Below are 25,765 nucleotides of genomic sequence, written 5' to 3' on the forward strand. Positions count from 1 at the left end.
GGCTCGAACTTCTAGGGAAAGAATACAGGAAGAGGCGTATCTAGGAAAACAACGAAGAAGAAAGCAGGTGAACGGAGAGAAAGAGCCCGGTGGAATACTGGGTGCCTGTTATTGCTGGAACATTACTTGGAACACGTTAGGACACTAGCTGGGAGACATTCTCCAGGAGCGTACAAAAGTAAATGCCATCAGTATATTGACTGCAATTGCTTTTGTAGGTTCTTTAAAAACATGATCGAATACTATGGGGATGAACGACTGCACCAGAGACGTTTCAAACAGAAGTCCACTTTTATTCGCCTAGAATTAAGAACTCAATATACACGACTAAACAAAACATATATGTTTACATGGAAGAAAAGTAATATGACCAGCACACAGTCTCAATATAGAACATTTGAGAAACCTTTTAACATAATCTTTGCAGCTTTCACACTTAACAGCTTTACTATGTTCACCGTTAGATACCGGCACTCCTACGGTTTAATGATACGCTATAGCACATCAGCTGAGGCCATGTGCAAGCACAGAGATGAAAAATAACTGCTCGCGTAGCTGTCGAATTGACGAACCTAAGAAATTGAAAGATTCGCGCCAAGCCATATAACGTCTCACTGTAACTTTCATTTCCGGGTGTGATGTGAAGCCCTTCTGTATGATTTTTTTTTTGCAAAAGTTCTCCGAACGACACACGGATCACGACGGTTGACAGACGGCGCCACTTTCTAGACATGTTGACTACTATGAGAACTTCGCTAACAGTTTAAACCTTCGTTACTAGATTATACTTTGGTTAAAGTAAGGTTCGAATACTTTTATAATGTTGCCGCGCAGGTTTTTTGTACTCGTGAAAAAATGCGCGTATACTGTTCGCACCAGCACGCTTATTTTTATGCATATATGACGCACCATTGTATAAGACGCACCAACGAAAATTCGGGGGCAAAGGCCACGTTATAAACAGGAAAATACAGTATATGACAGCAGCATTGGCTTCTTGCCATGTAGCCAGAGGCCTCACTGGTACCCTTATGCCCTGTGCAGTAGGCAAGTGATAGAAAATAATGTGGTGGCACTCTTCTGCGAACTCATTCTTCTTGCAAGTATGTTTATGACGCTATATAAGAGAGGGACGACACGAGATATAAGAGAAAAATAGTGTATTTGAAATAAAGCGGGACCGGTGAGACGTGATTTCCTTTTTAAAGGCAACGCGGAGGTAAATACTCCATAAGTTGAAGGCGTTCCACAGAGGGCTCGCTGTATGCGCATTGACATTATTGGATCTGACTCGTTTTGCATTGACACAGAATAGTCATTATGATGTACCAAAAAATTATAAACGCTCCTTCTCCTCGATGGGAAACTACAACTTCTAGACTTAACATATGGCTCAGTGCACTGGGCAGTCAAAACGACACAAGTCTTCGAACAAATCAGTCAGTCGGCGTACGGACTCCTCTTGGCGGTCGTAGTCGAAATCCTCTCGCGTGCCACCAAATTCTGCTGGTACCATTTCACGGGGACAGATCTCCCAAAGCTTCGAGACGTCTTCCCCAATGAAGTGAATCTGCAAAGCATCTCTTGATTAGCGCAGCAAAGAAAACGCCGATGACGGACGCCTTCGAAATCCGGAGAGGTTCATCAACTTATTTTCAACCCTTCTTGGCGCTCAGAACTTGCTGGATGTGCTCGTACAGAAACTAGGCCGTACTTTCGAAGCGGTTTTTACGGCCGACACAATTAAGTACTAGAAACTAGTGTCAGCCAACATGTTATTAGAGAAGAGAAACAGAGCTCACAAGCAAAAAGCATCGTGATTCGGCCCCGCTTTGACCACCCGAATAAAACTCCCTTTATTTATGAGATTACCAACTAAAACTGGAACAGAAATGAAATCATTGCGCATAAGAAACAAGAATGTCTGCAATCCAGGTATGCCTTTATATTGAATATATAGCAGTTATGCATTTATTGATCAATGAACATACACATTGCTTCACTAAAGACATTAGACACTTCGGCCTGTATTCTCAAAGGTGTTCTTGGGCTATAACTCTGAGTAAGAGCAAATGCCAGGCAGTCATAATGCTGAACATACTATCAGTGAAGGCCGCCAAGCAATGGTAACGAGTACTTACGAACTCAAACATGTGTGAATTTTGCACCAAAGCGAATGAAACTCTCCAACATTAGGGCGATCGGCGCTAAATTATTGCAAACACTATCTTCAGGAGTCCATTTGTCGACGTACTTAACAGCATTTTCGACAGTACATTTAAACATTGAATACAATCATTTTATTCAGCTTAGGTAGATTTAAAGGTAGTGAAAGACAATAATTCACCAGTGCTGTTCATACTAAGTAGCAGATAATCGATGCCCATATTCGCAGAATAGTATTTAACCTTGAATTATTTATGATGATGCAGTAGCTAATCCTGATGTCGGATATGTTATTAGCAAAGGCGGCTAGCTAATGGTAAATAACACGTACGAACAAAATAAACGTTTCTGCGTAATTCACCGATTTGCGTTAGAAAGTGCTCTTTGGCATTTGCAGGCCGCCTCAGCTAATAATGCGTCCATTATAGGGATTTCATGAAATTTCCGCTTAAAAATTTCACCGATGATTATGATACTCCCTAATGCGAAATTTCAGCGCAGCTCTATACGGGTTTTAAATTCGCGATATATTGAAGCATCGCGCCGATCAACGTACCGACTGGCAGAGCCGCGATGTGCGGCGCTATATATAGGCCGGCCAGATAGTTGCCGCTTCCTGGCAACTGCAGCTTATGCAACCGCAATCTTTACCGGGAAATGCTTGCGGGCGAACGCTATGCTCGAAGGCGAGCTTTCTGGATGGATGGATGGATGGATGGATGGATGGATGGATGGATGGATGGATGGATGGATGGATGGATGGATGGATGGATGGATGGATGGATGGATTATTGTTATGAGCGTCCCCTTTGGAACGGGGTGGTGGGTTGCGCCACCAAGCTCTTGCTATTATACTGATTAATGTCCCAGCTAGGTTAAAAAAGATATAGAGATAAAAACCAATATGAAGCCCCCAACCAAATTGTCTGACCACCTATTGAGAACTTTGTTTTTGTACGTCTCCGTTCTCAGTCGTTTCCCTACTTTTCTTACACCAATCTTCCAATCGCCTCTTACTAATCGCTATTGCGGACATGTTCACTTTTCCCCTGCTCTCGCTGAACCCTGTGTGTGAGGACGCGAGTGCCATCTGGTTGCGCTTCAAGGTGGCTCCCTCCGTTTTCCTCCTCGCACTCTCTTCGCTGCCGCCGACTTTCATCCGCTGCTGCACTCCGCGTTAGCTCTTTCATCCTTCACATGCACATTGGCTCGGTTACGCCCAGAGAGGACGAGGCATGCCGACGCTAAACACATGTACGGGCGCCTTAAAACTGCGCTATAAAATAATTCTACGCCAACAGCTTTTTCTCAATACGAGCCCTTCTGAATAAGTGCCCAAAGACTGTATTCACAAAAAAAGCTCTTGAGGTAGAATTGATCGCAATGAAAAAATACCAGCAAACCACGATGCTGGACATATCACTAGTGAAGGCAGGGCCTACCAATGACAAAGAGCACTTCAGAAGGAAAAACTTTTTTTTTGCCTGTCAAGTTCATACAAAAGAATTCAGCCAATAGGGCGAGTGACCATTTAATTAGCCAATACGGTTGACCATACAGAATAGTTTGTTACCAACGGAGGCCCGTTTGCACAAAAAGTTGTTACGCTAGAATTGTTTGAAAGGGGAAATTCCAGCCAATCCCTACGCTGGGCGTATCATTAGCGAAGGCGATCGACCAATGGCGAAATGCCCTTACGAAACCGTAGCTTTGTGAAATCGGTAGGGAAATGCGTTGCGAATTCTGCATAAGGGCTTGTACTCACAAGAAATGCCACAGACCTGGTGCACAGACCTGATGCGCGAGGCACTTAAGCAGTTTGCGGCCTGGCTATTGACCACTCTGCGCTTAAAGGTAAAGTAGAGTTTCTAATCCGGGCCCAAGCGAACGACTCTGAACGCATATTTTTAGTGGACGTGATAAGTTGGTTTGCTTCTTGCTAACCTTCCTTGTCTATCGGGGAACATTCGTCGTCATTATCGTAACCTGGTGCAATCCCAAAGATGAAGCTGGAAGCAGGCGAGGAACTCTCCATAAACTTGTAGACCATAAACTGCTAGGCTTGTCGAAGTTCTCACGCAAGTCGCTGTTCAAGGTGCTGCATAGCGGGGAACACGACTGACGACGACGCAAAATTCACCTAGTCCGTTGCTCAGAAACGCCTAGAAGCATCCAGTAGGCCCCGACAGTGGTCACGAACCAGTTAGAGCTCTTGCATTCTGAAAAAAGCTTGGTGAAGCCTGCATGTATAGCGCTCCGCAACTGAAGCAGCTATGCAATTGTGCAGCCTTAAGCTGCTATGTTCAAGAAAAAAAAGATGTGTCATACCCTTGTTAATAGCTTGTGCTTTATAAAAGGTTTCACGACTTCAAACAAGGCCTTGAATGGAGATGGGTAGTTGATTATGTACAAAGCCTTCAATCGCATCGGTGCACAGTCCTGCAAATGAAAAGTAGTGTGAATCTTTGGGAACTGAGGACGGGGTTGCCGTTCGTATGGCAGCGAGTTATAATCGCAGCTGACGGATGCTTTTCCTTTTTTTTTTTCAGTAAAGCTACAGCTACACCTCGAAATCTTCCCTCACGAGGTTTTGGGCATATATAAGATCAAGGAAAATATTCGTCATCATATTAACAATACCGACAAACAAAAATCAACAGATCCATGTAAACGTGCTTAAGGTGAAGCCTGCAGTGGGTGGAGGGGGGGTGGTGATAAGCAATGTCACCAGCTTTGCAAGAGTGCTTCGCTTAAACACTGCTTCGTTTTGAAATGACCACCCCCCAGGCCACCTTGACTCATTTGAACAATCAATAATCATAATTGTTAATGCTGTATAACGCAAGGAACTAGTACGGGGACGAACCAAGCCCCTTGAACTATTTTGTTTATTTTTTTCTTCTCACCTATTTGTTCATTTTTTGCAAATGTACAACTCCTTGAGACCGATTTGTTGTTCACATGAGGCCAGCATATGCCTTACGCAGGGAGATTGACGAAGACGCTTTTGCTCATATAAAAGGAATTTGCTAACATTTTACAGCATTTTCCTCAATACCGACATAACGTGTTTCAGACGTAGCTGATACGTTTTAATAGCTGCAGAAGGTCATCAAAAAACAATACAGAGCGCATCAAGAACATTTCGCTAAAACCTACAAAACTAAGCCTAAAGATCAGCTTGACAATCATTATTATTTTTGCTTCCGAGCAACGATACAGAGGTACTGCCGCTGCATTACTGACCTCAACTAAGCAGCATATAAACCAATCAGTTAGTGAATATTTGCGTATATTACTAAATTAGTGGAAAAACGCAGATGTTCATAAATATTATGAGTAGCTAGATGACACACTAACAGCTGTGTAACCCTTCAGCTCAACCAATGCGAAACGTACCAAGAAAAAATTGTCTCGCCATCCCTGCTCTGCTAAAGTGGATCTCCAGCGAACCTGTTGAAAACCCCCACTACAAGTGACAAAGGGGGTATTCATTGCTTTAAGGCTTTAGAGTAACCCGCTATTTTAGAGAAAGGGTAGTAATGGCACTAATGGTAACTTTGACAGCACACCGCAAGTCACAGCGGTGCTGCAACAACGTTGAAATCAGTTGCTAGACTGGTTACCTTATACACAAAAGAATAGGCACGTCGCTCCCCGCGTCACAAGCTGCCGTAGTCACGGCAGCTTGTGCAACAGTAATCTTTGCCGGAAAATGTGTGCGGGAAGCGCTAGGTGCTTCAAATTGTTATCGGGAGCACCTTATCATCTTATCTGTGGCTGGGATGGTTGTATTGAGCTTGTTCTTTGTTGAAACGTATACTGTTTTATATGTTGTATGCGTGATCCAAACGATTGCGTGCAATGTTTGCTTAACTTTGCTGAGTGCTTGTAGCCTCTACCCTAAGAGGGTATGAGCCATTGCTCTAACCTGAACTGCCACTGGTATAGGCCCACCATTTTTTTCTGTCGACGTTGCGCCACGGAGAAATCCCGGTATCCTAGCCACAGACAGTTCCGCTGTAAAAGTAGGTTCCCTAAATGGTTCATTAATGCGGCGAACTTGTGAGTATGGCCACCACAACCTTGACGCGTCTCCCATCGGGGGTACGTGCCATGCTTTAAAGAATCATCGACAGCATCAAATAACCAGCTTGCTTTCTCACCTGCGTGATGTGAGCCAGCTTAATCAGCAACGATGGAGTTAGTTGTTTGAAATGATGAAAACCAAGTCCCTCCAAGTCCACAATGCACGCTACTCCATGAATTTGTGAGATGTCTTCATAAAAACAGCTGCTGGTCAAAACCATTGCGCCTCTAATTAAATCAGTGAACGAACACATGGTAGAATTCCAGGCACCTGTAAGAGCAATGAAGTGCATTGAGCTCTTTATATTATGTATTATCCAAACGTATCAAGCACTCGCAAACTTCTTTAATACACACATAAAGAAAGACTATGTCAAGACAGCACCTAAATTGTTCATTATTCTTTAAAACGCATTTTCCATATTCTCGGGAAATAATTATTATTTTGTTTTGATTGGGGGATGAAACAATAACAAAATTGGGGTTGGGCCAACTTAACTTTGGTGGTGGGCAAACTTATGCGAGTGTCACACGGCTCCCCTTTGATTACGATCAAGCCCGATCGGGATCGAATTTCTCGCTCACGATTGGTTTATTCGTGCAAGCTGCGACAAGAAGCCAATCGGGGTTGAATATTTCGATCCGGATCAGGCTTGATCGCTTTCGAAAGTGGTCGTGTAACACCCGTAACAAACTTGGATCTGAGCTGGGCCAACTTAAATTTGGGTTTGGGCGAAATTATATTTTTTTTTTGGGGGGGGGGGCACGACACAGTGTAAACTATGGGGGGGGGACTTGAAATTTAGGTGTGGGCCAACTTGAGATTTTGGGCTGGCCCAATGTTCAATTGAACGCTGCTGAACGTCCTTCGCGTAATAAACACCTCGCGGGCAAGCGAGCGCGTTGAGACGCTTGGCATGTTTAAATTGGGCCTTAACAAGTCAGAACGCAGGCCGAAGCTAGCGTTTACAAGGAAGGCGCGCATAACACAGGTTTGCGAGAGCGACCGCGAGGATGACATCACCTGGCGGCCACGCACTCTCCCCTCGCGCAACACCTGGCGCGCTACTACGGCAGCTGGTGTTCCCTTTCGACCGCTGTGCTCCATCGAGGTGCGCTCGCACCCGGCGTTCCGGCTCAATTGTTGCAATTGCACTGAAAGAACCGGATGCAACGAGAAAATCTGGCAATTGCCTACTAAAACCTAAGCATTATTTGCCACCGGAAACGTCATCGGTAGACGAGCATAAGCTAGGAAAAGCAAGTAAAAACGAAGTCACTGACGAGCCAAACAATGCTTACGCATTAGTTCGGCGAATTCTCAGAATCGTTCTAGCTTTCTTCAGGGTGACGTTCTCTGAAAGTATGTTGAACGCAGCAGCATGAACGCACCTAACTTCAGGAGGGCAACACCTCTTCCAAGTGCGTCGCCGTCCGCAGAGGTCATCACCAGATAATTCTCGTGGCCAATTTTCCTGAGTGGTACGTTTGCTGGCGTAAGGTCTCTGAAAAAGTCCGGTACGTCTCGACGGACGCGGACGTAGTTCTGAAACAGCTTGAAGGCTTCTTCAACTCTGTATTTTTTGACGCGAAGAAACATGACCAGGAATTTTTCATCGTTAGGAACGTCCAGGGATGGTGTCTCTGAAAGGACAAGACATAACGGCAGAAAGCACATTCTATGCTTTAAACACAGCTGACGGTAGGGACGTAAATGGTTTGGCTTTAAACGAATAACTCTATGAGCGGCAGTTGTTTGCAAAAGTTGGCTTCGCTATGTATGGGCGTACCACAGACTCACCTCTGTGCAACGGAATGCACCGGGAACGCACTGAGTACGTTCACGCTTCTCGTCGTCCGCTGACACCTTTGTGACTAGGGCTTGAGCTAACGCACAGTGCATTTGCCCGCGCGGGGAACGCGTACTTTAACTGCGTTGGTCCTTTCCGGACGCTAAGCCGAAGAACAGGTGCCTTATAGTGCTCGCGTGAGGTCGTACCATGCCAAGACGCACTTATTGGAGGCTCAAGCCGAAGGAGATTGCCCCAGTCCTCGCCAGTTGGCCCATTTGTTATCGCGAGCTCACATTATTTTCTACTAGCACTATCATCTTACTTTTACGCTTAGCTTCTTTTCTGGTTTGGTTTCGTTCGTAGCCTGGGGCCGATGTTAAGCAGAAAACATTGACACGCGTACACAGCATCACGTTTTGCCTGTGAACCTTTTCAGGAGATTACCTCTATATGATAAGGTGGTCGCTTGACGCAAGACTCGGCTATATAGTGAGACATTCCCGATCAGACTACATGCTCAACAAGAATCTAACTGAGCACCAGCGATTACATTGGATATGGTGACATATGTAAAAATACCGGACCGGCTTGAGCCCTATTGGTTTGACCCGACGGACAGTTGAAAACAGCACTGCCCACTACGAACAGTGATTTGAACTCAACCTTGCTTAATAAATATATCCTTTATATTCTCTTTCTGGCAACCTTCTTGCATTTTTGGCGTCACTACATCTAGACTGTACTGCTTGGACAAATGAAAGGTGAGGACGCAGCTCCTTGTAAACGGCTCCACGCCATCACACCCAGACGTAGCAAGATGCCCACCAGCGTCTATAAATGCGGTGTCGAGATTTAAGCAAGGGCAATGCAGGGTTGGCGGAAGGAGCACCGCGATGTGGACCAAGCTCCTGACACAAGGTGTAAACGCCTTACTCGTGAGCAACTTTATCTCGCAACGAAAGTAAAGCTACGGGGGCGGAGCGTCAGCACATCCACTACTGCACCAAGTATATACCGCAGAAATTTGACCGCACTTTCAGTTTCCTGGAATTGCTACTGAGGAAATCAGCCGAGCTTCGATCTGCGATGGTTTCGCATTTGCCTAGAGGCAGAAGAGAAAGACCAGAAGAACAAAAAAAAACGGCTCGTAGGTGTTTCTCTTACTTAGCTGTGGCTTAGCTGTGGCTAATTGTTGCTTACTTAGCAACAATTCGATGTTTTTCTCTCCTTCAGTCTAACTAAGGCGGATGAGAATAGAGAACCTTTCTTTCAGTAGCGCTCTTATGCGGGATTGGCTTCCATAGCTTCATTGCCGCAGCAAGTGAACCGCTAGTATAAGCGAGCACTGACGTCACAAAATTTCCACACCTTTCTTGGCCCTTTACATCAATAGGTAGTCTGTTGAAGTAGGCACCTTACGCAGTTTCTTTCACAGTTTGTAGCAATTGTGCTCAATGTTGTTGCTCAATGTTGGGCTCAAATTGTTTCAATGTTTCCGAATCATTGTGTTTTACTTTTGTTATGCACTGATCAAGTGTTTACGTTTGTATATTGGCTGTTTTTTCATTGCTGATGTCCAAACACCGCTCATTAAGTGGGGCTGCGGACTCGTCAAGCCGCCTACTGGTAGCTTTTTTTTCCGTTGTCCTCCATCTGCAATGTACATGGTGGAAATAAAGATTTGATTTGATTTGATTTCAGATTGTGTGAAACTCATAAAGTTACGTGGCTGCCTGTTCCTTACGTAAGAAGGGCAATAAATCTTGGTACTTTTCAACTAAAACATCACCAGCGCTTTCTCTTTTTTTGTATATGCAGCCTCTTGCGTTTCCGCACCTTCATTTTCATAGAAGAAGCGAAATGTCCGGAGACCGGAGGCCCACAGTTGCCTCTCCGGCAGTCAATCGCTGCCTCGTAGGCAGCTATTATTCTCGTTGCGAAAGTAAGTCCTTGAGAGAGCACTTATGCAATTATTCAAGAACTTTAGATCTTAAAAACCCTGTCTTATTTGTTGAAAATTCAATGTTTACAAAACCTATTATTAAGTGGAAACTGAAAATGACAGTTTATGAATCATTTGATGCAAACAGCGCCTGTTTTCACAAATAGCTATTACGCTAGAATTGTTTGTAAGCAAAAATTCCGGCATTTCCTGCTGCTTTACATTTGCTCTAACGAACGCGAGCTGCCAATGGCAATCAACTCCTAGGAACGAGAACCTCTATGAATTTAGATGCAGGTCTCGCATCCGCAAGAAGCTCTTACGATAGAATTGTTTGTAAGTGAAAATATTGTCCAATCCTGACACTGGACATACTATTAGCGTTGGCGATCGGCCAATATCGAAGAGTACTTGCAAACCAAAAGCCTTCTGATTTCGGCCTGAAGCGCCTTCAAACGATCTCGCTCCTACCTCAAGCAAGAAATTCGTTAACTCAATTTAAGCGCACAGTTTGGATGGAACATACCTCTTATCAGTTCACATAAACGTCCAAGAGATTCCTTCTTGATTTCTGGTGTTTCGCCGAGCTCGAGTCTTGCCGTTTCTTGGAGATCCATCATTTATGGCTTGCTGGTTTTGGTCACAGCTGAGTGCTTTATCGCTATAACAGCTGAAACCTGTAACGGGTAATGATTTTGTTTAGGAAACAGCAGCCTCTTTCGCCACACTTCCCACCTGTGCACCACACCTGTCGAGTTAAGGCCTTTTAAGACTTTGTTGCACTTCCCAAATTATAGGCTGCATTCCTTTCACCGGGAAAATGTTGGCACATTTCTTTGTGTCATCCCAGTATGTTATTTGTGAATTCAAACTTCTTACGGGCTGGCTCACTTGGATCCAACTGACTTGAACATTTTAGACACTTCATTGGATTTGTTGCACACGCGTCCAAAATATTTTTCTCGTTTGTTATATGACCATCCTGTGTGTTGTGTTAACTTGTAGAATACTCGAGGCCATAACGCTCAAAGTAAGGCAAAGAGCTCGACTAAGCTGACTTTTTTGATAGTCTTAACTGAATTCCTGCCAGCTATAGTTATGAGCCTCCAGCTCCACGATACATTGAGAGCCTCCCACGCCATGCGATGTCGACAAGAAACCCCCGAAACTCTTGTAAGACCTTCAGACAACTCTAGTGCCACCTGAACAATTCCTGGAAATCCGTAGGCAGCACGAACAGTTTTTTTTCTTCTTTTTTTTCGAGTACCGGCGATACTGCACGCACACCACGCATACAGTCGATCGATTCTTTAGCAGTGCCGCGCAAGCGTCGACTGGCAAACCGGCCAGCGCCACCTAACGGCACGAAGCGAGGAGATCAGCAAGAGTAACGCATGCGCTCCATGTTCACTCGAAGCGCAAGTTTCGTCTGCTAGGCACTTCCTGCCAGCACGACGCAGCTGCTGACACTTTAGTACGACGCCGTTTCCAGGCTTATTGGAAGCATTCCTTCTGTTTTTTTTTCTTTTTTGAGCATGTGCTTCTCTAGTGCGCATGCACTGGAAGATAATGAAAGAGAAAAGGTGCAAAGCTGATTTGCAACTTATTATGCCTTCTTTATTTTTTGCGCACTTTGTTCTTTATATATTACGATGCATGTGGACCACAGCACCATATGTTATAAAAAAGACGCGTCCGATTTCACGCACACTTGCTGTCTGCGATAAGCAGCGAAGTTTCCACTCAATTAATCGTGACAGGAGCAGTGTCATGCCTTTGGGACGAGCTTAGCAGACGAAGCTTGCGCTTCGAGGGAACTTTGTGCGCATGCGCTACTCTTGCTGATCTCGTAGTATCGCGCCGTCACAAGGCACTGACCGGTCGGCCAGTTGGCGCTCGCACGGTACTGTTAAAAAAATCGGTCTTAGGTGCAAATTATCACACTGGCCAAAATCAGGTACCCTTTAACAAAACATAGTGCTGGAATAATTACAGCCCAGTGGCGAGGACATCGACAATAGGAACTACATAAACCGGCGTCTAGAAATGAGTGCGATCTTCTTTTGCTTCTGTATCAGGAGCCTTTGCCGGCGTCAATTACTGCTTCACCTCCCCTATAGTGGCCGTTGAAAACGCAGAGACATTCTTGGAGGTCATGACTGTGTTGGATCTTTTCGATTATTCATTCCTGACAGACGCACAGTGCCCGAGGCGGTGCTTTCAGTCAATGAGTGTTACATATGCAGCATCTCGGGCAGTATAGGATGGTCAGGGACGGATAATTGAAGGGACCCACTGTTAGTAGCCCAACCTTTTCAGTACACTGTACTCTAGGCACTACTTTTTGGACAACGAAAGAAAAGCTACAGGGGCCGTCAGCTGCGCCATCCGCTGCGAAGTTTTGCGACTCCTGGTGCCTCGATCGCCGGCTGTGATCGAAGCCTTCAGTCGACGTCACGCCGTCGTGATGGGTCTGTCGCTGGGGGTCACTGCTTTTATTGACAAGGCTCGCTTACATGCAGGGACACCTGCAACGCCACCTGATCTGGGTGAAGTCTACGTACCACTTGCTCGCTCACATGCCCGTCACATATGTCCTGAATCGTTGTATGCGCCAAATCAGACGGGCACACGTCGCATGACAAATGGCACGCTAAGACGTGCCGTAGGTTTACTGTCTTTGCTCTCTTGTAATCACCAGCAGTATCCTGAACACATAGTCACTGCGGGGCTTCGGTTGCGGACGCACCAGTGTTTACCGAAGCAGAGAAGTCACTGTAGCAGCCATACCATTCCATTTGTTTCTTCACGCAGGGCTCCAAAAAGGATGCGTCAATTTCGTCTCCAACAGCGGTCAGAGTGAATGGACACGAGGGAAAAGTAGTCGAACTTGCTTCCCTCATTTTGCAGTGGACGATGCGCGCAAGTATTCATCTTCATGACTGCTTGTAGCAATGTCAATTTCTCAGCCGCTGGCGCATCTACATTTGGACGCCCGTCTAGTGAATTGACCGCAGTGCACCCAAACGTCACCAAAGGGAACAGCGAGTATAGGTGCTCTCCGTCCTACGTATGCCTAGGCCTCGCGAAACGTACCTAGCTCCGTTGAGCCCCCTAGTATCCACGCCTAGGGAAACATCGCAGATGTTGCCCCAATGGCCCAAGGAATGCCTAGCATTGTTTGTGGTCAAACAAAGCGATATAAGTTGGAGCAACGCGTTTGTGTAAATCTAGTTGTGTGTGTGACATGTTTGTAAGTGCCAACAGCACGATGCCGAAGGAAGCTATACAAGGTGGAACAACGTGTTTGTGTACGTCGGCTTCTGTGTGTGAAGCATTTTTGAGCACGACGATGACGACGTTGAGGATGAACGTTTTCTAGTGCGGCCGTGTGAGCCGATTGCTGGGTTCTTCAGGGATACTGAACGTACGTTAGCTAGAGAAATACGTGATTGTGACGCGATCAGCGACAATAGATACAACCATAGTCGTGGGCATATTTCTGTATTCTAGTCAATGCTACAACGACGATGGCATTTGTACTTCGGCGGAGAAGTGTTAAAACATCTTTGGTGACGGTACTGGGTAACAATGTACCTGTCCAAATAACGAAACTAGAGAAAGTGAGAAAGCTCATCGCTTAAAAAATAACAGTATTCTGCAGAATTTGTCAAGTTAGTGAGATGTAGTTACCTTTCGCCAAAGATGTTCTGGGAAACAGTGAAATGAACTAGTATATTTACACTAATTGCAGGTATTGGCTAGAGCCACGTGGATGTAAGGTGGCCGCCCAATTTTCCTCCAGTGCATCTTGAGTTCGTCACCTCCATGCGATGTTGCCTTCTGTTCAGCTAGCGGATAAAGAGCACGTGCCAACGTGAAATGGTCTTCGATGAAACCGGCGAGTAGTGGACGCCACGTTTCAGTTAAGTTAAGGCATCAACATTAAGCATATAAACTATGCGTAGGTTGGATCCAAACTTTGGATCACCCATTACAGTGTCCCTCTTTTCTGCGTTGCAGTAGGTGGGTATCAATGTTCCTTTATTGTTGCCATTTCAATTTAGTGCTTTTCTTATGCTTTTGTGCTCTGCAAAACACAGCCAGAAGTTGCATGGTTTTTCAATGAAGGCTACTTTCTATGTTTCACAATAAAATTATAGCCGTAACAAACCAAATTTGCAAAAAAAAAGTAATTGGATGATTGGGCACGGGAGCAATTGAGGCATTATGACTCACGCATGGCCCCTTTGTGCGCAGTGTGTGCACAGGGCTTCATGCATGTTAAACAAAAATTCAATCATGAGAAAAGGAAAAAAGGAATTTTAGGTTCTTAAAAAGCAGTATAGGCACAAACCACGAAAGCGGCTCTTATTGATGGTTTTCAAGTGTGCGCAATTAAACATAAAGTTCAAATTACTGCTCCAACGCTCACCCATATTTTAAAAATGTGTTTAGAATTCGTAATTTTTCTAGCAAGAATGCTGTCTGCAAAAGTTGCCCCTTTGCATAAAAATGAACATAGTAATGATTTGGTGAATTACAAGCCGGTATCTATTTGACCAAACTTCTTAAAGTTGTTTGAAAAAGTTTGCATTCGAGCATGACAATATTTATTTAGAAACATAACCTGCTAACACCAAACCAATTTGGTTTTCCTAAGAACAAATCAGTCGATTAGCATTAGTAGAGCAGAAAGAATATATATTAACAGAGTTGGAAAAGAAAGCTATAGTTGCTGGCGCATTCGTAGAATTTTCTAAGACCTTTGATTTAGTTGATGATAACATTTGACTGGAGAAATTAAACTATTATGAAATACGAGGAGAGGACTTATGTGTTGTCAACTCCTATTTATCTGATAGAACAAAAATTGTGAATATAGACACCTTTACTTCTAAGGCTAGAGATGTCGATTGTAGAATGCCTCAGGGGACTCTTCTAGGGTCACTACTACTTAATATTTATCTGAATGATGTCGTCAATGCTAACTCTCAGGCAAGATTTATTATTTCTGCGGACGACACGAGTATTTTTTTCATTGCTAATGATATTCGTGTTCTTACATAACAATGTAAGAGTAAACACGGGTAGTGCGGGAGATGGAAATTCAAGACGATGAGTAAAACGGGAGCTAGGTGAAAGCAGGAGCCAACGTTTCGACAAGTGGACTAGTCCTCTTCAAGGCGACGTATACTTTCCTCGCCACAGTATATATAGGTGGGGTTCTTCTAAAGGGGAGAGGGTGTCAATTTGACATTCTCGAAGAACACTGTAAGAAAGAACATATGGTAATTGCTGATCAACTCGACAGCATAAAGTTATCTGAACCGGAAAGAAGAGAACTTAAACAATTCGACTAAACTAAGGAGGAAAAATCGCTAGATTAATACCAGCGAAATATTAGAGCTGCAGATTCACCCAAAGAAACTAATGTAACCCCTGCAGCACGTAGTTCCACCGACAGTCCTACAGACGAGCATCCAGAGCACTGCAGCAGTGTAGTAGACATAACCCAGAGTCTAAGCCCCGAAGAAGTTGATCTCCTGAAACGTGTTCTAGCGTTTTGTCAGACGAATAACGCAGTAAACGAATATGAACTCCACAAAGATATAACAGTTTTCACGATTCATGCGCATCAAGGAGTTCTTTTTCGATAGACTAGATGTAGAAAAAGAAGATAGAGACTCTCTTAGACCACCTAGCACGTGGACACCGGAAACCGAACAGTGCCGAGGCCTGGATTTATACATAAAATTGATATCAAAGGAAATCCTAGAGTCAGCGCGGCATTGCCGGAAACGCAAAAATTTGACCCCCGCTCCACACCAAATCCTTAAAGAACTTGCGAAAACGAATGATATTGTAATAAAACCAGCAGGCAAAGGCGGCATTATTGTCATCTGGCCCTATAGAAAAGTACAAGAATGAGACCTCTAAACAACTGAGCAACCGGTTGACAGAAACAGAAAACGCGACTCTAACCCAACTTCAGATTGCAGCAATATTGTGATAAACAGAATAGCGGAGCTCCTGTCCCGGGAACTAATCACGCTAATCTCTAATCGCTGATCTCTAATCTAATCGCTAATCACTAATCAAGCAATCTGAATATCGCTTCATGATGCCCAAGGACAAAAAAGCAGGCCACCTTTATCTTCTTCCCAAGATACATAAAGTTCTGCTCGAAGAAATACCTACAGCAGAAATCCCAGGTTGGCCTTTTTTGTCTAATAACAACAGACCTACTGAGTCACTATCTAAATTCTTAGATCACCACCTGTCAAACATCCCCACCAACCACCCATCTTTCATTCAAGACAAGCCACACTTCCTTCGAATTATCGACGGCATCAACGCGAACCAAATCCTTTCCGACCGTGCTATTCTAGTCACTTTGGATGTTTCTGCCCTTTACACCAACTTTCCCATGAGTGAAGGAATTGAAGCCGTTTCTAGATCTCTCGCAATCAATCCCCAAGCGCACGCTCTTGTAGTTTACTTATCGCTCCTTAGGTTAGTTCTCACGCTCAACTATTTCGAATTCGATGCTATTCATTACCTGCAACATTTCGGCACTAACATGGGTACGCCATTCGCTCCCACGTATGCGAACATCTTCATGGTACAGCTTGAAGCAGACCTGTTGAAACCCTACCCTTTAAAACCCCACACCTATCTTCGTTACATTGACGACATATTTATAATATGGGAACATGGCACAAGGGCCCTAACCGACTTAATTAGCCATTTCAATCGCTTTCATCCGAGTATTAAATTTACTGCTCACCACTGAACTGCCTGGACACGACGTTCTACATAGAAAACGGAAAACTGAGAACGACACTTTACCGGAAGCCTACAGATAGCCAGCAATACTTAGACTACAACAGTCATCACCCGCGACATTGCAAGCAAGGAATTTTTGTCGAACAAGCGAAACGAATTAAAAGAATCTGCAGCGAAGACCACGATTTTTTTCACCACCTAAAGGACCTTGAAACAACGCTAGTAGAAAGGAACTATCCCCAAGTTGCTCTCGATAGAGCTTATAATGCCGCGTCAAAATTGGAGAGACAGTCGGAACTGGCAAAGAAACAACCCACATCAGAATCTGACAGACCACCGGCCTTTATAACAAAATATTCTAATGCACTCCCAAACATAAACAACATCCTAAGGAAATACCACCCAATATTATCAAGTAACGAGCGTCTGAGAAAAGCGTTCCCGGATGTACCTAGGGTTAACTATCGCCGAAACAGGAATTTTAAGACATGTTAGTGCACGCAAAAGTCAGCCAACAGCATTCCCCCGTAATAAAAGCATGTCGCCCCAGGTGCAAAACCTGCAGGCACCTTCAAAGTGTCATTAAAATTAAAAGCATCGCAAAAAGTTATACACATGATGCCAAATCTAGCTTCACTTGTACAAGTTCGGATGCGATTTATATGCTTGAATGTTCCTTCTGTAAAAAACAATATATCGGCGAAGCAGGATAATCAATGAACGTCAGAATAAACGGACATCCCGCGGACACAGCTAAAAAGCTTCCCAAAGTCATCGCCGAGCATTTCAACCAACCAGGTCATAACTTTGATGAATTTAATCTCTACATCTTACAGTCAAATTTCCGTTCTGAATGACAAAGAAAATACGGAGAATCATACCTTATCCATAAGTTCAAGACATTGCGACCAATAGGCATAAACGTTTCAAAGGGAGCTTTAGAATCTATGCGCTATGCTAAATTTCAAGCTATAGGCAACAACACTTACTTTGGTTTCTTGACGTATCCTCATTTTCCCCCCTTTCCTTTCCTCTTTATTTTTCAGCTGGCGTGTCAGACGCCCCTGACACGGCTAACACGCGTGCGTTGACAGACCGGGGGGGGGGGGGGGGCGGTGCGGCCCTGGCCTTGGCCTTGTGCACAGCATTCCTTTACTCTCAATTCGACACGCTAACACACCTTTCCTCGTTGCCGCACCCTCTCGCCTTACACCCTCTCCCCTTTAAAAGAGCCCCCCCCCCCCTATATATATACTGTGGCGAGGAAAGCATACGTGGCCTTGAAGAAGACAAGTCCACTTGTCGAAATGTTGGCTCCTGCTTTCGCCTTGTTCTCGTTTTGCTCAATGTAAGAGTAATGAAGATAAATGCAAACAAAACGAAAGCAGTTATATTCAGACCGAAAAACAAGCACATACCTCTCCATGAGAAGATTGTATTAAACTCACAAAGTATTAAAATAGTCGACAATTTCAAATGTCTGGGTGTCATCTTTTCAGCAAACATGTCGTGGGACAAACATGTTAAATACGTTTTAAGCAAAATAAACAGAATACCTCGTGTTGTAGGCCGTATAAGATACATTTCTTTCACACGTATTAAACTCTTGCTGTAACATTCAATTTTTCAATCACATTTAAGCTATTGCCAATCCACCAATCTATAACATATTCATCTGTTACAAAAGAAATATCTCCGCCACGCATGTAACGTTGCCTACACAGCATCGACAACTTTCTTCAGTAATCCTGGTTTGATCCCAGCTCACAATCTCTATAGATATCGCTTGAGTCATGTATACGAACTGGAAATCTATTGATATATTGGAAACCTGCGTACCCTTACCAACTTCAGGATAAAGCTCTAAATTTCGTTACAAGATGCGGTGAGGTTTGGTTATTGCCAACACCACGTTCAAACTATGGGAAACAATGTCTTAGGTACATAAGGCCAACAATGTTTAATTATTATAATTTGGTCCAATTTGATCTTTTTACATCACCATCCAAGAAACTCAAACTTATGTATAGGGTTTCAATGTAATATCTAGTTGTGTATGTGCTAGTGCTTTTGGATTTGCTTCACTGACACTGCGAGGAAAGTGTGAGTGAGAAATATGTCGCTGAATCATATTGTTACGGAGAAATCAAGAGTGGCGCCAGTCTGAAGACGACAATTTGACGAGTAGAGGTGGAATCGGTTTCGACAGCCATCTTGCTTATGCATCGTTATCTCGCTTGTAGGTATTGTAAATACATCTTCATAGTGACTTCTGCAACGTAACAAACTGGCAGAGGTGCGGGGTACTGACGAGAAACAACTGAGCTCCGCAGTGATCGTCACCTCGGAGTGGACAAGATGGACGAAACAGGACCCGACATGGCGCGGCTCACATGATCGCCTACAACCCCGACGGTTGTGCTGGCTTAGCCACGGGATAGAGGAACCTTCTACGGCACGGACCACCTTGACGTGGAAGACTTGATCACCATGTATGCATATATGCATACGGCTGCATATGTATGCTTATTTGCGTATATGTATATACGCACGTGTGATGCTACATTCCTGCTAAAACGAGGGACTGTAGACATGTCAAGCTGTTCAAGCAGAGTTTTTCAAAAGTCCTCACATATGTAAATATAGAGGATGGCCAATAAATAATTTAAAGTCAAATTTAATAGGCATGGTAAATGCAAGAATAACTTGTTCACATGCCCATAGTTTGCGCTTATAAAGTGGGCATGATAACGGTGCCTGGAAAAAAGCAGCATTTTGCCTGAGGTTCCTCGCAAGTTATAAAACTATTTTCAACGGCAACAATTGAATAGAAAACGCATGTGGTCCTGATGAATGAACATCTGAATACCTTCTTCCAGCTGCAACGTGTCATTTGAGCGATATTTCGAGTCACTTGCATCTCGAAGAGAAATCCACGATCAGTAAACGGCGCAGGAACTCACTATAACAGTTTTAATTGACAGTGAGCTGACCCTATGATATGAAACTTTTTGATGCATGCATGCATCCAGTTTGCCTCTTCAATAAAACTGCTTATTCTTTATTGCTCTTTGGGACATGCATGTCTACCTGAGCGTACCTGGTATAGTGTCATGTGAGACCAACACAGCAACGGCATTACGGTACACCATTAAGGTGTAGATTAGCGACAACTGGATGCTCACCTGTCTCTTTAGAGGCATCATCGCTTATTGATCTGTACAATAAACCCAACAGATATACTTAACGGTGCATAGTCCCATTTTTGGCTGTCGGGTTCGATTGTGCTGTGAAAATATGATTTAAGTAATGTGAAAATACACCCCATTCTTGAAACCAGCTCCATTTGTCATGATATCTTAGAAATGGACTTCTCATTATCACAGTCCAGAGCATTAACACTTTGTTAAAAGCAGGTTTCAACTTATTTATGAACTATGTGGGAGAGGTTCATTACTTCTTGAATACTGCTCCGCATAACACTCGCGATTTTTCTAAGTCTATCATGGCACTGGCGAAAACAGAATAAGTGGGGTGCTACAGGTAAATGGTTCCTGTAAAGCCTAAATTTACAGCAACAAGAAAACGACTGTGATTCCTGCACGTCGCCCTATTTTCTTTAGCCTATGGGAGACATCATGCACATATGGTAGCACTGCTAACCTGCGTCTCTCAGCCAGCTGGTTCCTTGACTGAGCGGGCTCTTCACGTTTTGTGCGCCTCAGAAGCTGTCCCGCTATGGCTGAAATTAAGGCCAAAGGGTAGCCAGCCCACCGTATGCGCATGATGTTTCCCATAGGCTAAAGAAAATTGGGCAGCGTGCAGGAATCACAGTCGTTTTTTCAGCCCCGGAAAATTTGGCAAGGCTCTGTAAGCGTGTAAATGCGCCTAAATCGCATCAGCGTTGTTGCTCTGTCGGACACAGAAAAAGTTTTCTGACGTGCACAACGAATGTAGTCCACCAAATTCCCCTGTCTTGCGGCAGTACATATGTTGCACAGACAGGCAGGTGCTTAAACGATCGTCTAAGACAGCACTGTAACAACGTCCACAGCACTGTACAAGGCCACTTGGGCATCCATTGCCGCATTGCATGCCCATCTTTGAAGATACTGAAGTTTTAGCGAGATACAGCTCACAGCTCACGCGGGAAATTGTGGAAACTGATTTCATCAGAAAACTTGGTAGTATGTGCGTTAGTGCCCCCTTTATCGCACTGACCCCTAGTGAAGTCACGTATCTAGACAGATAGAAATCGTAATGTTCGTTTTTTCCAAGTGACCATGCAGTACAGTGACTTGCTGTTAGAATACCCCTTATGACTGCCTTTCATCTTCTGCGCGTGCCTCCTCTTGTATATAAACACACGATGTGGCAACACAATAAAATATTGTTGGAAGTAAGCGCTGTGTATGTCGTCTGTCGCAGTGCTTGTCCTTCGGGCTGTACGTTATTTTTTATCATGAATTACCAACAAGTCCAAACAACCACCCTAGTACAACTGTTCAATCTGAGTACGAATAATAAATGTGCTATTTGTGAGCTTCAATGATTTGCTAAAGTCAGATGCAAATTGAGGGACTGTACAGAAAAAATGGCTGTAAAGTCAGCTGCTATCTCTCATGCGCATAAAATTTCAAGTACCGCACTACTTTTAATCTAACACACATGAAAATAGTTTTTTATAGAATAACTAATAACCGTCACATTGGATTTTGTTTGCATCATTAGCATATGTGACTGGTGTGGCATTTCAACACACTGTGGGAACCGCCATGGCTCAGAAGAATACATTGTGATCAGGCGACTATGCTCATTGGCATTTGAACTGTTCCTTGAATTTATGAAAACTTCTAGTCAGGTGCTTATTCATTTATGATTGACCAAAAGCCTTGGCTTCTTGAACGATCGTGAAGCCTCAGCGCTTTTCTACCTGGCAATATCACAAGCTTCTCTGCTGACACAAGCTGCTCAAAACAGCAACTGCAGCTAGGGCTCCAGCGAAAATAGAGACCAGACGACAAGTTTCCCTCATCAAGATGAGAAATATGAACATACTGCCAAGCTGCAGTATCTTATGTCGTGTACAGTTAGAGTACAGGTACTGCATCCTCTATATTGCACAACTTATGTTTGTCGAAGTATCTCTATGATGCTATGCATAATTTGGGGCTGACAATAAGTTCCACTACACAAGGAATCAAGCGCAGGGACATTTAAAACATAAATGTTATGGTGTTTAATACAGACTAAACTCAACTTGTCCCTTAGCCTGGATGTCGATTCCTCTCCCCTAGTGTCATTGACTAAAGAGTCACGACAGCAGTACAGCAGCGAAGTTTTGTCTTTTTGCTTGTTTACCAATGGCCAGAAATTAGGATCTAGGAATTGGGCATAAACCGCTAATAAAAGGCAAAGTTCATAAACTATGACTCCAGGCTTGATCGAACAGCTCTCCGGTAGTCGGAGCCCCATGTCAGAGGGTATCATGACATGACCACAAATTTCATGACGACTACTACTCGAGTTTGAAGTTTCAGTAGAAGGTAGGGAACTTGCAGAAGAAAATCTATCATACCTAAGTTGGTCCTTAGGACCAGTTTAATACAATGTTAGCATCCACTACTGTGGAGTCGAAGTGTTTCAAAGTCATTTGCTGACTCAAGCTTTTGACCTCATATTATTTTTTCTCACGTGAGCGGAACAGCAAACATGAGTAAACAAGCAAAATTATAACACCTTCAAGATGTTTTTCGACGTTTTAGGTTGGGGCTTAGAAGTTATTGCATGCAAAGCTGACATGATATAGGACGTCAATGAGTTGAATTATTTATATTTTTCCCTCTACGTGAATAGAAGATAGCTGATGCAACAATGAGGCAAAAGGCACTCATGCGCTTATGTAGTACGGCATAATTCCTTATTAAAGGTAAAAAGCCATTTTGTCCTACATAATATATATATATATATATATATATATATATATATATATATATATATATATATATATATTACCGTTGCCTTTGAGAATTTAAGCTGCATCTTAACAACAAAATACAGGCTTTAAAAAAATACGTGCTATACTAGTATTGCACCTCGCATTGCTAATCCATGATTTCAAACAAAGTGCATGTGAACGATGTCTAGGTCAGCAAGTGTAGCTGACGTCAGCAAAGTTTTTCCCACAGATCAAGCAAGGTGAAATTGCTAAAATAAAGTATAGGAATAGGGGGCATATACTCCCTGAGAGGAAAGCCATTTAAATTGATGCCAAGTCGATCTATTCTTTATTTTTAGCCATATTAGAGTGATGCACAAACTATAACTTCAAGGAGACCAGTTAAATTACTATATACTGCTTATAATTGGACACATGAAATATCCATTTGGAGATGGCTTACGTCACATTGCAGATGGCTTACGAAGAATGCGTACAAGCGTTCAAATTTTTTTTCCGAGACGAGCCTTCAGCTACTTAAAACATGGTGTGCTGTACGTTACGCAGGCAAATTTGCATAAACACGATTTGTACAGACATGTTAGTCGAAAGCGCCTCGTTCCAATGAAAAGAAAATTATATGTGCGGTCAATAATGGAATTGAAACCTTGCCGTCGAGCACAGCAGCTCAGAACTCTAACCATTAGGCCATGATTAAACGTGTACTTCCCTCGTCCTTCCAAGCCCATTCAGCTCTTTGAAAAATTTGGCGCGCACGTCTCATGCCATTTTTCCGCTTTCTTTCCTTCATTCTTATGGGCCATGGCCCAGACAAACATTTATGTCCCATAGATGTCCATACAACATGTTTTAAACAATGCACAGATCCTATAGATATCTATATTTCTACAAACAACATTACAAATACGTATCATGGGCAATCTAAGTTCCATTCAGATCACGTTACGGTAATGTTGAAACGATATAGCAGCTGGACATAAGTGACCTCTAATGGATGTCCATTTATGGATGCAGCAGATCCATAGAACATCTGACGGATCTTTTCTGTTCATATCATAATGAGCTGCATACCTGCAAGTACCAAAGCAGATTTACCAGCGAATATTAATGAAGTGCGAACAGCAGAGCGTGTGGTCGAAGCGTACCTGAAAGCACAGTGTGCGACGTCGGCCGACCATCATTGTACACAAGCAAGCGCATGTAAAGCGGAGTGCAGGACTGCTTCTATTACTGCCATTATGTCACCTGTATTTTGTTTGAAGCTTATATTCTCACCCCACCACTGCAGTGCCATCCATACTTGCTCTTATTGTGCAACTGGCTAGCACTATTGTTGCTCCTCCAGGGCAACACATTTTTCGTGCTATTCAAATAACGATTAGACGCTGGCAGCTGCCATTGTTGAAACAAAAGCACAGCAACGCACGTTAGGAAACTGGGTGAACGCCCGCTATACATCATGCTGCAGATGCGGCAATTCTTCCGGTCACCACAACAGTGTACTGCCAGGTGGGAATGCCACTGCCATGGCGGGATGAGAAAACATCTTTTCTACAAAAATACAGGTAACGTTTATAGCAGTGCGGTGAGCAGCACTGTGCTCTGAGCGAGTACCACACGCCCACGTATGTGCACAATGGCTGGTGAACGGCATGCACTGTACCTTTCGTTATGCTTCGGCCACATGCTCCGCCGTTCTCATTTCATTTCTCCTCGATGGCACATATGCTGAGGCATATTGATGACGCATTTACCACCGTTGTCAGCAAGTGAGTTAGAGGGCTTGTTTGAAATGCTTTGTTAACGTTCATACATGTAAATTTCAAAATCTGAATTGAAACACTCATGAGCTTTCTTTTTTTATATATAGTTCTTGCGCTCATCATAATCTGAAAACTGGGTTCCCAAACTCGTAGGGCCGTATTTTCATCATTACGAATTATTACGAACCCTGCAGTGGCTACATGAGATAAATGAGTTCAGTAAGCACTTGGTAAAGCACACAAGTGAGACTCATAATGGCATATCAAGGTTACTTTTTACTTATACAATTGATAAAGCCTTATTACAAAAATGAATGATACCCAGCCAGGCACATGTATGAAAATATGCACTGCATGTTCTAATTGTATACAAACAGGTTAAACGAGGATGTAAAGAAAAAGAACTGAAGAACTTCAATAAAAAGAAACTCTTGAAAATTGAACTTCACTCAAAATAATGAGAAGAGGGTGTAAACGCTCAGAAAATGACTACCAGTCACAATGCCGAAATTTTATTTAACAACATTGAAACTGATTAGTAGTACACTAATGAATGACCAAACGTGCATGACCGGCATGCCAAGACTTGCTTCAGGTGCCCCGATGGTCGTGATAGAAAGCCAGTGTTTTCTAGCTATGTTTATGATATATATACAAAAAATCCCCACAAGCAGAATCTCGAGGTGGAATGTACATTTTGATCGCTAACTTTATCAGGCAGCTTTTCCCACCATGTATGTGCTAAACAGATAAAGTTGCCTGGTACTTAGAAATAAGCATTGCTAATGAGAATTATCAGTGACTCTTGAAGAGGAGTCCCAGGAAGCAAGCCATTCAAATATGTCTGAAAATTAGCCACCAAAACGTTGCCCTCTGGCCACTTAATAAGCGCTCGGCAAGGCGAACAAACGTAGCACAAGTACAAGTCAGGAGCACACCTCAAAATTTCAGTATACAACTGTACAGTTCTGCCTAGTATATACGTACTTGGGCCGTGGACAACCAAACAAAAGTCGAGAAGACACAGTAATCAAGTACATTTCGTGATTTTCGCGCGCGTAAATTGACCCTGCACTTCTGTCGAGGCTACTGCTGCATTGATATCAGTGTCGATGTGAAGTCAAAGATATTGCGAGCTCAAGCTTTATTTTTATGTATAGTATGTCGTAATATATCGGCAACCTAAACATTACTTATTTTAACAGTGCATTAATGGATATAACTGAAAAACTGAAGAAGAAAGTGTTTGCCTATCAGACAAAAA

At 43.5% G+C, this 25,765-nt stretch overlaps 1 protein-coding gene across 6 annotated transcripts in view; it reads right to left on the reverse strand.

Moving 5' to 3' along the window:
- Positions 1-278: 278 nt before the first annotated feature.
- Positions 279-25,765, reverse strand: part of LOC135904903 (alpha-tocopherol transfer protein-like) — a 44,148-nt gene continuing 18,661 nt past the window's right edge. For 5 of the 6 annotated variants that reach the window (XM_070536665.1, XM_065435906.2, XM_065435907.2 and 2 more), the window contains 5 exons: positions 10,517-10,667; positions 7,648-7,899; positions 6,333-6,526; positions 4,495-4,605; positions 279-1,570 (listed from right to left, as the gene is read on the reverse strand). In XM_070536665.1, coding sequence (XP_070392766.1) covers positions 1,394-1,570; positions 4,495-4,605; positions 6,333-6,526; positions 7,648-7,899; positions 10,517-10,610 — 828 coding nt within the window. In that variant the 5' untranslated portion in view covers positions 10,611-10,667 and the 3' untranslated portion in view covers positions 279-1,393. Of the gene's footprint in view, positions 1,571-4,494; positions 4,606-6,332; positions 6,527-7,647; positions 7,900-10,516; positions 10,668-11,192; positions 11,263-25,765 lie in introns of those variants that run through there. The other variant, XM_070536667.1, reaches the window with a different exon arrangement.

Source organism: Dermacentor albipictus, chromosome 3, assembly GCF_038994185.2.
Source record: "Dermacentor albipictus isolate Rhodes 1998 colony chromosome 3, USDA_Dalb.pri_finalv2, whole genome shotgun sequence".
Classification (NCBI taxonomy): Eukaryota; Metazoa; Arthropoda; class Arachnida; order Ixodida; family Ixodidae; genus Dermacentor; species Dermacentor albipictus.